General features: G+C 39.1%; 1 protein-coding gene across 2 annotated transcripts in view; it reads left to right on the forward strand.

Moving 5' to 3' along the window:
- The first annotated feature begins 60 nt into the window (after window positions 1-60).
- The window catches only part of GALNTL6 (polypeptide N-acetylgalactosaminyltransferase like 6), a 425,327-nt gene continuing 410,510 nt past the window's right edge, over window positions 61-14,877 (forward strand). For both annotated transcript variants that reach the window (XM_015624627.2, XM_033513661.1), the window contains exon 1: window positions 61-324. In XM_015624627.2, coding sequence (XP_015480113.1) covers window positions 187-324 — 138 coding nt within the window. In that variant the 5' untranslated portion in view covers window positions 61-186. The remainder of the gene's footprint in view (window positions 325-14,877) is intronic.

Genomic DNA, 14,877 nt, shown 5'->3' on the forward strand with positions numbered 1-14,877 from the left:
TTCGGCCCCGCCGCCGCCGCTGCGGGGGGCGGCCCCGCCCGGGCTCCGGGTGGGCAGGCGTGAGGCGGGCGAAGTTTCTCCGCGGCGCCGGGCCCCTCCGAGGGACTGCGGGCAGGGAAAAACCTGGCCCCGCGGTGCTGGGGGAGCTGACACCGCCGCCGCCAGCAGAGCAGCCCGGCTTTGGCCATGAAGAGGAAACAGAAGAGGTTTCTGCAAATGACGCTGCTCTTCACCGCGGCTCTGATTTTCCTGCCTGACATCGGCCTCTGGTCTCTCTACAAGGAGAAGCACCTGGTGAAGCCGCCCGAAGCCGCCGAGCCGCAGGTAGGTGCGAAGCCTCCCGGGAGCAGAGCCGGGCGCAGGGCGGCAGCCGCCCCTCGGGGCACGGCCCCGGCTCCGGCCCCCGGCGGGGCTGCGGGGGCCCGGCGCCGGCCGGGGCGCGGAGCGGGAGCGGCAGCACGTGTGCCTGTCCTGCCGCCGCGCAGGAAAGTTGTGAGAGCATCCCAGTCTGCCCGCCTGGGCATCACCGGGAAGGGCAAGGGGCGAGCAGGCACAGAGGCTGCCTCTGAAATTAGGAGGACGTGGGATTTTGTGTGCTGCGTTGGTGAGCTGAGCGTGATGCTGGGCTCTAATTTTCATTACAAGAAGTGGAGGTTTTACTGCAACTTTTGTTTGCCTGCCTCTCTGCAATACTTCTCGAACTGGTGTGTGGCTGTAGGTCCGCTGAAATTGCTTAGGATCCACGTAGATGTCTTACCACCGAGATTTTTTTGTTTCCTCCTCTGTTGAAAATTCGACAGGAGTGATTGGCAGTTTTTTTTTCTTTTCTGAATATTACTATTGTGACCTGATGTGGCGACGCTGTGTTAAACTGCTTGTCAGACTGATGCCACAAAGAACTTTCAAATATTTTCAGTTTACGGTTTTCTCGATCACTGCTATTAATAAGAGCAGTTGACATAAGCTGTTTTTTGCTTGAGTTATTCTACAGCTTGATGGGTTTATGTATGGCTCATAAATCACAGTACGACCTGTGTTAAGTGAAGTTTAGTTTTAGGGAGTTGTTGTAATGTGCTTCTTTATAACCCTGCGTGTAATTTACCAAAGCTTGTGTTTGTTCTGTTCAACAGTACAATGCTCCTACACCGTAACTGTAGTGTAATTTGAATATAACATGAATGTATCATAGATCATTGGTAAGAAATTATGGGATTGTATGATCTTTTGGCTTGTTTACCACTAACATAGCCTTCACATTAGAGTGTATTAGGTGGCATCATTTATCATTTTAGTGTATTAGTAGCCTTCATTTCAAGGGTCATCACCCATGTATGGTCAATGGCTTCAATTGTTTTATAACATATTTGAGTCTTTGTTAATAAGGGTATCCATTACAGAAGTTAGTCCTCCAAAGTATCATAACTTTAGTTAATGAAATATGCTGAATATTACTAGAGGAGGAAGTTAAGGATAGCTTCTTAATTTGAAGCTTACTTTATGTTTCCATGGGTTTTAAAATGCAGTAGGTGTCAGGTGGTGAAATTTAGTTGGAAGTAATTTCTGCTGAAAGAAAATTATACATGATCATAAGTGTCTGTCATTAGTTTACAAGGTGCACACTGCAGTCTTTGCAGTTTCTAATTTACTTTGTGACTTAGGAAAGGAAAGTATGCAATGCAAATAATGATTTCCATGTGTGTTGCATGGCTCTTGAGAACACACATGCCTTGAAATTTCTAATGTTCATGAGTGCACTCTAGGTAGAACATGATTTGATAACACAGGGAGCTTTTCTATTAAAAAAAAAAAAAAGGTTCTGGATAAAGCGGTATAAGAAATAAACAGCTAAGCATATGTCAAGGACTAGTGAGGCTTGCTAATGAGATCCAAAAAAATTTTACATCCTAAGTTTTCTGAAAAGGTCTTTGTAGTAGCTTCCTTTTTTCTCTCCTTTTTTCCCCCCTTCCCTTTTCTCCCAGTCTGAATACTAATTGAGCAGTAATGGGACTGTTTAATGGAAAAACAATAAAAATGAGCAGTGAAACTTTGAACTTTACAGCTGACTCTAATGTAGTTCTGTTATCATGGTAAGTATTGAAATCATGTTGGCAATGTCATTACTCAGTGAGGATGGAAGGTTGAAGTACGGACAAGTAATGCAATTAGGTTACTTAAGTCTTTTGATGTGCACATTATAACCCAAAATACTTACAAGGAACAGGGATTGAATTACGAGTTTGAGTTCAACTCCCTGAAATATAAAGAAAATTGTAAGACTTCTTTGCGACTACCCTAGAAATGAGGTCATACTAGAAAGGACTGCGTTAGAAATAGTATCCTTGTAGAAATGTAACTTCTTTTTCCCTATTAAGTTAGTAGCAGATGCAAGAATTTAAACACTCAGCACAGTTATTCTTTGCCCTTGAGGTATTCAATTTCTTGATACTTAGTGTGACTTAAGTTTAGAGGTCAGACCTACTGAAATTGCAGCAGATTTTTCTTATCTATCCCAAGATCATGTTAGGTTACAAAGGTATGTGTATACAATCAACACATCATGCTAGTGATGTACAGTTGGACTGTTGTGGTGTGTCCTGGCCATGGGAGAGAGGCAGAGCTGTATGTGACTTCAATAATTTAGTTACAGGCTGGTTCTGCCTTCGTGGGTAAAATGAGTGTTTAGTTGGTATTCTGACCTTGACAGTAGTGTTTATAAATGTGCTGTCTTAAGAACAATTAAATTCATGTTATAGATCATTAGATGGTTTTGAGGAGATGGCATGGTGAAATGATGTTTTGACTACTTTTAAATTAAGCTTTTTTTCATTGCTGAAACAAACATCCCCAAACTTCCCTGTGAATGAGGGCTCTGTCAGCCTCTCCCAGCACCTCAGCTCCTTGCCGGAGTGAAGGAGTGAAGGAGGGATGGCAGTCTGATGGAGGAGGTATTGATATCCTGACAGCAGTAAGCAGAGAAGCTGTTTAAAAGCAGTCCACAATGCAAAAATAGTCTGTTTCTATCAATGGTAGAACAGTGTCCCCTGGGGACTGTGTCATTTCCAGTGCCTAGAAGAGGCACTTGTGTTCTTTACTGCTATCTAGAAATTCTGATATGACAAACTAAGTTGACTTTTCTCATGAAAATAGTGCTGCAATAAGTTACATAAGAATTTTTTTTTTCATTGTGACAGTTCTGTTTCTGAGTAGAGAAGCTCTTTAGGAAAAGTTGAAAAATGAGAAAATGATACAACTATGATTTCAGACAACATTAATGATTTTGATCGCTTCACATTAATTCTATAAACATTATTAATCTCTATGAACCTTCATTTAATATAAACTTTTTAAAGCTGTCATTTTTTCACTTGAGAACTTGATAGGCTTGATTTTTTGTAATTTGGTTATTGTTATTTACTTCTGGTTTATCATATTATTTAAGGTTGAACTTCAAGGGTAAATGTAGATGTAAAGGTTCCAAGTTATGTGGTGCAACCTGATTTCCATAAAATACAGTTTGGCATAAATGGTAGACATGAAGGGAAAAAAAAAAAAAATTATAGTTTATTTCTAGTTTAATCTTTCCAAGACTGCCTTCCGTGCAATAGTGTGGGAATAAGGGAAATTGAATAGGGTTTTTTTATTGCCTTTCTAAAAAAGAAGTCTTAAAAAATCCTTAAAACATTATGGTGTCCTTGAGTTTTGACTACATTTTTTACAGTTAGTTTAACTTTGGAGGGGGAGTTGGTTTTTGTTTTGTCATTGAGATACTATGTATGTGATGCAAATATCTTGAATGACCTTTTAATAAAAATTCCAAGACCGGGGGGTTTGGTTACTGAATTATGCTGATAAAACTTTTAATTTCAGTTTTGTTTTTTTTTTAACCTGTGAAGGAAAAGCAACAATTTAGTGTAACCAGTAGGATGTAATCCTGGTCCAAACCTGGTTATCTCATGCTGCTTAAAGTTAGTGTTACTTTGTTTGGCTACAGTAGAGCTTTACCCTTGTCTGTTCATACTCTGTCAGTATATGAAGCATAACTTCATGTAAAAGTACTGAATTTCTTGCAGCAGCTCTCCAGTGTCTGCTATACAGGTATTATATAGGTATTATGATATATGTTTCTTTCTGTTCATATGGGAGGCCAGTGTGGGTGGTGACTGAAAGGCGAGCAGTCTAGTGAAGTACCCCCTAATATATTTCAACTTCATTTTGTATTTTCTTTCATTTATCACATCCCTGCTTCCTGGTGTCAAGTGTTCTCACTTAAAATTGGATTGAACAGCAGCATCTCTTAGTCACAGTAGCTCTGTAATACTTACAGGTGCATTAGTGAAATGCTTCATGAGGTATAAAGTAAGGAAAGAAGGTAGATTTCTGGCTTTGTTTCACATATGCTCTGGTGTAGTGAGGGGTGCTGCTTCAACCTCCCGAATGAGGCACTTCTACTGGACAAACTGGTGATGGTGTTGGCCCTTTTTTTGTTTTTGTGCATGGTGTCCAGAACAAAGAGCAAAAGCTGTGCTGCGAGGGGGAAACATTGTTCCATGGGATAGTCATGGAGCTCTCTTTCCACTGTCCTGTGAAGCCTGTGCTTCCATCTGGTTAGCCCCAAGATTACACCTTTCTCATGGGATAGCGAGGCATGGATTTAAATGAACTCCTTAGGATAAGAACTTAGTCCTTACAAATCCTAGGCCTCTATTGTAGTTGGCAAACAGGCACGAAATCGACTTACTAAGTCTGGTGGTTCTGAAAGTACTGACTTTGTCTTCTGAATACAGAAAGGAACTTCAGCCTGAATCCTGTCTTGCAAACAGTCATTAGTTTCTGAAGTCTGTGAGAGCAGTGAAAATTTAAATTTACCCAGGAATGTAATGTTTATCACTGTATACCACACAGGTTCTGATAATCATAAATTTTCCAGGACAGTTAACTCTGTCAACTCACTGTTGTTGATGCCAACAAAGTACAAAGCTTGGGGTAGCAAATTCTGCTTCTGGTGCATAAAAGAAGATCTTGAGAGCACAACTTTCTTTGCCTCCCCTGTCCCCCCATCTGTATTTCCCTCGATTTTCTGGTTGATTTCAACAGCTGCAAAATCTTGTACAAAATATGGTTTGGTTAGGACATAAATACGCACCTATTATCTATTATTGCACTGTTAGGGCACTGTTGGTTACTTATGTATTTAGTTCCACTGTCTCAATTATTTACTTTGCTTTCACAAAAAGCAAACTTATGAGCCAGGAGAGTTTTGTTTCTCTTTAGCAGAGTAGTAAATACAGTATAGAGTGACAAACAGGCTCAAGTCTACAAAAGTAGTTGCTTGACTGCTGCTGACATTTATTTGTACTATTTTGGGAGAGTACCTGTCAGACCATAAAAAATACTGATAATATGAAGCTTCACTTTCTCTGCTCAGTTTCTATGCATGTACTGTTCCTAGCAAGCCATCATTTCTCTCCTCAGAGTAGCAGCCGGGACCTGGTGTGTTCAATACTCTTTTATTCTAAGGCCCTGTTAATTTGCTGTGCTGATTGCTGCACTGGTCTGCCAGCTCTAAGAGTTCCTGTACCTGGCACGAGAAAACAGAGCTTAGTGCCTTAAAATGCAGAGCATTGGCAACCTGAGTTTGCCTTTTAGGTGTTTTAAGTTACGCAGTTAATATGTAATTCAGTTCTTTTGCCTAAATTGTTCATGTATAATTTCATTGCCTTGTATATATTGGAGCCTACAGAGGAAAATATAATTTGAGTTCTAAAACCTTTGTTACTTTATTGCCAAAAGTAGTATTGTATCTTAAAACAGTATGCTTCTGTTGTATTCAGTATACCAGAGGGAGCCCTCCTGTGGTTAATTTAATACCTATCAATTTTCAGGAGTGTTACTAAGTAGAGTATGTCTTACAGGATAAAACAGACTGGTTTCTATATTTAATTTTCTTTCTGTTTAACTCAGCATTTGTAATGCATTTCAGCTAATTTATTGTGCATAGTCATTTTGGCTTAATCCAAATCAAAACACAAGATCAAGAAACCTCTGTGCATGCCGACACTTGGACTTGTAGAAAGACTATTGTGATGAAGGGAATTCCATGGCCGTATTGAAGCAGCGGGGTGCAAAATTGCTCAGTTACTAGGGGGGAATACCTGTTTTTTTCCCCTCACTGGGACACGATGCTCAGTTCTTTCCTGAACTTCTCATCTCCCTGTGCAAGGAATTTCTCTTGTGTCTGGCTGTAAAGGAGAGCAGTGATACTACAGGTACATCCTGGTCAGGAGCCAGACTGCACAGTGTGTGCTATGTGTGTAGGCAGGTGTCTGTTCATGTATAGAAGAAAGAACAATTCAGCTTTTCCCTTGTTTTTAATGCTCAGACAGGTAACTTATGGTCTTTGTTTAGCAATATGCTGATGCACACATTTATAGCAATTGACTGCAGCAAAACTATGTGTGTACTGACTGTTTGCATGGATTTGGGCCAGGAGCAGACATCTTGCCTACTTTAAATTAGTCTGGAAAAATTAATTCAGAGATCAACAAGTTAAATTCAATGCAATTCAGGAATCCCAAACTGAAATTTCTATATGTATTTTAAATGTACCTCATGGTCAAATTGTGTTGACTGAAAGAATTAACAGTCACTTTCTTTTAATGGTTTCTTTAAAATATGAAGAGGCTTCCTTAGGAGATGGCAACCTTCTGAACTTCTTTCTGAACCTTCTGAGAATTTGAGTGTGTCATGTTTTAACCTTGGCAGGCAAGTAAGCATCACACTACTGCACTCCTGCTCCCATCTCAGTGGGATGGAGGGGAGACTCCAAAGGGTAAAAGTGAGAAAACTCATGGGTTGAGGTAAAGGCAGTTTAATAGGTAAAGCAAAAGCCCCACAGGCAAGCAGAAACCACAGAATCAATTGACCATTTCCCCTAGGCAGGCAGGTGTTCAGCCTTCTCCAGGAAAGTCGGGCTCCATTATGCATAACAGTTACTTGAGAAGACAAATGCCATCGCTCCTGTTGTCACCTCTTCCTTCAGTTTTATTGTGACTCTGATGCCATATGGTATAGCATATCCCATTGGTTAGTTGTTTTCAGCTGTATCTTCTCCCAGCTTCTTGTACAGCCCCAGCCTCCTCACTGTCAGGGCACTACAAGAAGCAGAAAAGACATTGGTGCTGTGTAAGCCCTCCTCAGCAACAACAAAAACATCCCTGCATTATCCCTGTTTCCAGCACAAATCCAAAATACAGCCCACTACCAACGGCTGTGAGGAAAATTAATTTTATCCCAGCCACAATCAGCATGTAATGTAAATGGGTTTTTGGGGTCAAACTCTGCAATGGTTCATTGATTTCAACCTGATTTTGACAGTTGTCACATTTGTAAGGGTTTCACTGTGTGATATACTTTTCTGGATAGTCTTATTCAAAATATGTCTTCAAAAGAGAAATCCTTTCCCTTTTAATTATAAGAACCACCATGGGAGAGACCTGCTTGTGATGGTTTTCTCAAGAGGTAAAGAAGAGGAGGAAAATCTGTTACAGGGATTTAACAGGACTTCATGCTTATCTTTCTTATTTTCAAATTTTTTACCTTAATTTCCATGATTTTCACACATTTTTCCATGACATGGCTCCAAGTCTATGCAAACACCTGGTGATTCAAGTCAGCCATTTAATCACCAAACTAATAACAAAGAGAATTGCAGGAACAAAAATGACAAAGTGTATGTCCAGCTAACATAGAAATATGTAGGCCACACTATCCCACTCTCTTCTGGATGCTTGTACTCCACAGGGTCAGAGCTGTCATGTTTCACAGGGGCGATGTTTCCTTATGCTGTCATTTTAAGATCTCTTGGCAGATACTATTGAAGGAATTTCCTGTTATATCTTTCTCTGGTCAAATCCTGTTTATTGAACACCACTGCCCTTAGGAAGCAGTCACTAGCTGAAATGTGAGGCTTTCTCATCACATGTGGATTTAACAGATAACTACAGCATCCCTTTCCCCCACCATCACCTCCAGCTGTTGGTTACCCTCCCATGCCAGAAGTTTTCAGCCAAATCCCTGATGACAGTACACAATGGTATTTGGCAGATGCTTCATTGGATCATCTGAAACCACCTCCAGAACAGTATAACCCTGATGACAGACTTTTCTCTGAAGAACTTGAAGAATATTTTTTGTGTCATCTTCAGAGCCATGTGAACAGTCCACCCCCATGAGAACTGCAGCAACAAGAAGTTTGGAGTTTGGTGCCATTGGCAGTGCTATGAATGTGCAGTGCCATGAAACCTGTCATGTTTCTTTCACGAGAGCTACCATGTCCAGTGCAGTTTCCTGTGCATTGCCAGTAGCTGTTTTATATTTGTTTCTTTGTAATGCAAAATTTATAGTGTAAATTGGATGTAGTAGACTAGAAAATCTGGCCTGTAGGACTTAAATGTTTCATTGATCAGTGATAAACCATTGATTCTGTGCTTAAGAAGCAATGGCAATTGAGCAGTTTTCTTCTGTGCTACACAGTGGTTTATGACAGCATGTGATACTGCTAAGAGATTTAGCTAGGCAGAGTAATTATCTAAACTAGAATTTTGTCAGGACACCAGTATTAGTACAGGGGGCTTTAGAAATTGGATTGCTTACTGAAGTGTGTAAGTGTAGATTTATCAGACTAACTTAAGGTGCTCATTTGCCTAATTTTTTGCGTAATTTTTCATACTTGTATTTGGAATAACAGATGCATTTATTTAGAAAATTTTAGCTGGTTTACTTATTTTTGCTCCCTGTAAATAGTTTTCTATCAGTTAAGTACTAGGAGAAGGGAAACAAATATTTAGGACAAGTAAGAACATTTCATAGCAGTCCATGACAAGTTCCTTTTATAGATGAAGATGGGGAAGAGGAAGGACTCCCTGTGTTCTGTTCAGAGCTAATGCCTGGGAAATACAGGCCCTGTAGTGTTAACGGCTCCTCTTCAGTGAGATAAATACTTTATCCCATGTGTTTTTGCCTCACTGTGATTAAAGTCACCCAATTTTGCATTAGATAAAACAGTTTTCTGTCACAGGCAGTTTGTATTTCTGTTTTATCATCCAATTCCTGGTCTAAAATTTGTGGTTGTAACGTAACTTTTGAATGAACTTTGTGTAACTTTGCTGAAACTTTTTGGTTGTGTCCAAGGAGGCAAGGACAAACAGTACTCATGGACTAGAGAGGTTTGTGATGTCCCCACCCACAAGAGACAGCTCCAGAAGATGATGGCAACTGAAAACCTTCTGTGCAGTTTAACTTAATCCTTGGCAAAACTTCGCTTGTACCTGGCAAAGCCCACACAGATGCAGTAGTAGTTAGCCAGAGACAGCTACTAGATAACTTGAGGAGAGACTATTTGCACCAAATCCAGTGCTGAAGCCCCATCCTTCAGTGGTTCCCCAGTTCTGAATCATCTGTCTTGAACAGAATTAATACATGGTTTAATGCAATAATTGACTTTTTTAATATTTATTTTTTTTAAATATGAGAGCACAATGCCTAGTGTGTTTTTTCCACTTTTATTTTCAACCTAGCAGCACATTTCCATCTCTTGCCAGTTTTGTTCTTTTTAATTTGCTTTTACTTGGGGAGAAACCCTCCACATTTCAGATTATTTGATGCTTTTGATATTCCACTTAGCTCCTGGGTAAATTACTGTATTGGACTGAGTTGTGGAAATTTTTAGATTGCTTTTTCTATGGAGCAGTAGTTTCACATTAGCACGGAGAATGCACTTAAAAGACACATTAATGCCATCCAACAAGCAGTATATTTATATTTTTCTCAGACTCTGATAAATGACTACATTTTGAGTTGCGTTTGCTCTGAGTCCTAAATGAATGACAGACTTGAATGGATGTTGTTTTTGCAAAATTGCTCAATATAAACTAAAGTGACATTCAAATTGCTGATCAAATTTTACAATTATAACACCAGTATAAAAATGTAAATTCAGAACTTTTATGACATTGAACAGCAAATTCTCCTCTAAAGTTACAGAATCATTAAAGACACAACACAGATGAGAATAAAAAATACTTGTGATGTCTCTAAAAATTAGCAAGAAACTAAAAAAAACTGCATACAAAAGTCTCGCATCAAAATATTCCTGCAGTATATGTAACCTGTGTTTCACATCAGATTGAATCTTTTCCGGCATCCTTGACATTAATTTCCAATAATGGTGATGCAGTGGAAATTTCTCCAAGTACATGGAGATGCTCCTGCCTCCATGGAGGTCAGATTTTATTTTGAGTGATACTGCTTGAACTATATTGAGAGGGGTGTGGTTTCAGATCTCTGTTTTCCCTAAAGTAATCCATTTAAGAAACACAAGCCCAATGTAAGTGCAGCCAGAACAGACATGTTAGCCTAGGCTTTACTAACATGAAAGTGAAGTTGTGATCATCTCCACTAACCACTTATACTAACGGATTTTGAAATCTGCCATTTTTAGCAATGTAGACAGACATGCCATTTGAGCAGGAAGTGCTTCAGAGGAGGACAGAAAACTTCTGGAGCTCCATCAGGAGAAGCAGCAAAGCTGCAGGGGAATGGATAATAAATTTGCCTAGAAGCAAGGTCCATTACCTTCTGTAGTTTTTCCCAGTCTTCCCTTCCCTGTTTTCTTGCTCCCTGAGGAGAGGCTGCACCAAGAGCAGTAAATATGCTGAGACATTGTTTAAACCATTGTTAAACATAATGTTGAGAGAAACTATTTGACAAAGAGTTGTTATTAATGTGAGTCTTACTTTCTGTTAAACTGAAGTGGTTTCTCAACAAAATTCTAAGTGCTGTAGTGCATGTGCAGACCCCACAATAGTGCAGTCACTGAAGATAAAGGTGTTTTCTTTGAAGCAACTTCAGTATGAACATGTGAGAGACATTTTTCTTTAGGTGCTCAGGACTCACAACAGATGTCTCCTTCAGAAGCAATGAAGAAAAAATGCATTTTATATTGGGAACAAGGAAATGGAGATGGCATCATGCTAAGCAGCAACCTGCTTCTGCATCTGGAATGGATGTAAATGACAAATGAACATGAGAGATTCTGCTGGTCTCAGCTGAGACAATTTAGAGTAATTTTCTTCATAGTTTCTGATATGGGGCTGTGTTTTGGATTTGTGCTGAACACAGGGTTGATAATATAGAGATGTTTTCATTCTTGCTGAGCAGGGCTTGCAGAGAGCCAAGGCCTTTTCTGGTTTTCATATGGCCATGCTGGGGAGGAAGGTGGAGTTTCATGGGAGGCTGGGAGGAGACACAGCCAGGACAGGTGAGTCACACTGGTCAAAGGGATATTGCAGACCATATGGCATCATGCTGAGTATATACAGTGGAGGGAAGAAAGATGGATGGTGTTTGTCTTCCCAAGTCACCATTACCCACAATGGGGCCCTGCTCCCCTGGACATGGCTGAACACCTGCCTGCCCTTGTTTGCTTTGCTTGTGCGCGTGACTTTTGTGTTCTCTATTCTCTGTCTTTATCTCAGCCCATTGTGTTCTGTTTTTTATCCTTCCAAGTCCCCACCTGATCCCACTGGTGGGGGAGTAAGTGGCTGCATGGGGCTTGGCTGTTGGCTAGGGTTAGACAATGACAGAGAGCAAGGCCAGGACTGTGCACTTCGTAACCCCTCAAAGACATAGATTTTGGAAAAACTTGCCACTTTCTTGTGTTGTGGAAATGTTTGTTCTGTGATTTGTCAAAGTCTTTCTGAATTAAGTTTAAAACTAAAATTCAGTGAGACTTGAAACTCTTTTTCAATGCATTTTAAAGAAATTGTGATAGCTGTTAGTGTGGGTTTTGAGTTTTTCCTTTTACTTATATGTATATGCATGTATATGTGCACTCGTATACGTTTGTTTATGGGCAGAAGGTGAAGAGACCATCTTTGCTTCCTACAGGGAGAAGGAATGTATTTTTCTTAGTGTAACATGCCAACAATCTTGAGAGGAATGAAACAATTTTGTGAAAAGCACTATGCGAATACATGGAGAAGCATATGTTAATGAGTATAAATTGGGCGCAATCTACAGTGTCTTTGGCATTTTTAAGTTGGGGATTTTTTAATAAATTTGGAGTTTTTTGTTCTTGTCTCTCATCCCTCTTTAAAAACAGATTGCATGTGGGCTTGACTTTATGTTCAGCTTTTGAACAGCCATAACTTTCAACTATCTATTGAATGTTTTTTCTTCCTCTACTTGAGAAGTCTTGAAATCTGTAGTAAATAATGATGTTGGCTCATTTCATTTATGCCCTTGATTATTTCCAGTCTTTCATGTTAATTGTGTCTACTCTTTAGACAGTGGACTCACATACAGATTTTTTATGTGTATGTTTATTTAGGAAACCATAGATAAGATAATTCAAAAATACTTGCCCAGGGCTGCCATCCTTATAATACACTTTGCTAATCTCCTTGTCTCCTGGTATGTATGATCAGAAATCAAATGACCTTCTCTTCCATTTAGTAACCTTCTTCATATTACAGATTAATCTCCAGTTTACTGACTGGTTGTTCAAGAGACTAGCTACTATCTTTTAATAAATGTGGAGAAGGTGCTAGAATGTTAGAATGGAAGTGATAGGAAGGAAACATGTAAGTAATGCAAATATACTTCAAGGAAAATAATAAGGAAAATATGTTCCATCAAATATATGTCTTGAACTTCTAAGTTGTGTTGCTGTTGTGTTTCCTATGCCTTCTCTTTTGTGTTACGGCATTCGTGTTCTGGTTTCTGCATGTCTGGCATATTTTGATATTATATTATTATTTTTTAAATGCATGCTGACTGCAACCTTGCTTCTCTGTTTAAATTGTTATAGCATATTAGTAAAACTGCTTTGGAATACCTGGATTAATGATGCATTTAAACTGTTTTAAAACGACCCTGGGCTAGGTCAATTATTGAAGTAATGCCAGTGAGGTGTATTTCCTTTTGATTGCAGTAAGCTCTTAGTTTTATGTTAACTGCATTGTACAAGCATGACCTGTGGGCTTTTAATGTTACAATGAACTGGAAACATGTGAATAGAGCATGCTTTGCATTTGCATGGAGAAAACTAACTCCCCTTCTTGAGGCGAGATTCTATCTTGTACTCTTTGTTTTTACTTGGGGTAGTGTTTTTGTGCAAGTGCTCTGAGAATACAGGGCACTTACATCTCTTTGATATAAAGGGGAGGTGTAGTGAGGTGTGGGTGCTGCTTATGGCATGTTAGGAGTCACTGCAATCACTGCAATCACCCCTTCTATAACCCCCCAGGGTTTACACAGACCCATGCTACTACATCTATATTCATCCTTTGCCTGCAGCCTGAAGGATGTTATTTCTGGTGCAGTGGGAGAATTCTGTGATATTGGTTATTTCCCAAAACTTCATTTGTAAAAGCAGTGCATTTAAATTTTTCTTGTAAAATTCTTGTAAAGATCCCTAATTATTGCAATTATTGCAATTATTTTCCTTTTTGGAAGTGTGAAAGTGTTACTTGATGTGCTCTGCTTTATAATTGAATTGGAATGAGGGCTTATTATATATTTTTCAAAATGCAGGGATGTTTTTTTTCTCATCCCAAATATATCTCTATGTTTTAACCTAATCTACTTTTCAGTTCAAAACTGCACTGTAGTTGCTCTGCTAGATTACAAGATGATCAGCAGCTTGTGCTGCAAATTTAATAAACTAAGAAAAATCAGCTCTATATAACAAAATTTTAGCAACCCAATTTTATGTCAATAAAACTGGTATTGGCCAGTCTCCAGCGATATTGGACTTCACAGATTTGGCAGTGCTTGGGAAGCTTGACTTGCTCATGAAGTTTTACAAGAAACTTTAGGCTGTGGCTGTTTGTTTAGGAGAACAACGATTTGGCAGTGACTGAGCTGCTTGAGATGAGCAGAGGTTTTGAACATTAAGCCATTTGCAAGGCAAAACAAAATGCAAACAAGACCAAAAAGATTAATTCCAATTGCTTCTGAAGAATCACAGTAAGTAAAATAAAAACCTTTTTTATGGTTTGGGGTTGTTATTAGGCTAAGGTAATTCTCAAATGCTTGAAAACTAAGATGTTCCATGTGTAGGAAACAGAGGCATAAAACAATGATCTGTGCATTCAATGGCCAGTGTTTGGAAGATACATTATAGTGAAAAGAGTTTATTTAATGGAATAGAGAGAAAATAAGGAAGTGGGAAGTTTGAGGCAGACTATAGGCAGAATTTTGCTGCTATATTTCAGGATCTCTCCATATAATTTTCTTTCTTTGTCTAGCCCTCTAAAGAAAAATGTGGATAAATTATAAAATAATGTTTATGGGGAAGTAAATAATCCTAGGTTTACATATGCAGCAATAACTTTTGACACAGTAATTGCTACTCAGGAAGGAGCTCTTGATGCTTGTATTAGTTTTATGACAATGTTAGCTTTCATTTCAAAGAGAATAACATCGTTATGACTACTGCATAAATTCATTGTATACTCTCAAATATTGTACAATTCTTGTTCAATCATAATCATCACAGATGGGATAGAAAAGATAACCCATCCCAACCTCCTTGGTAAGGGACACCAAATTAAGTAAAGGTTTCATTGTTGTCTGACTGATGAGAGATCTGAGTAATATGATAGAGGTACCTGAAAAAAGAGTAACATGGAAAAGATATGCAGTCATCTCTTTATTGACTCTTTCTTTCAATAGAAATTATAGCATCAAATTAAATACTGTACTGGTATCAAAACAAATGGGAGGTGCAGGTTTGTGTACAATAGATTATTAACCTATGGAGCTTTCTGAACCAGGGATTGTGGATATTAAAAGCTTACATGGCTTCAAGAAACA

The sequence above is a fragment of the Parus major genome, chromosome 4 (assembly GCF_001522545.3).
Source record: "Parus major isolate Abel chromosome 4, Parus_major1.1, whole genome shotgun sequence".
Lineage (NCBI taxonomy): Eukaryota > Metazoa > Chordata > Aves > Passeriformes > Paridae > Parus > Parus major.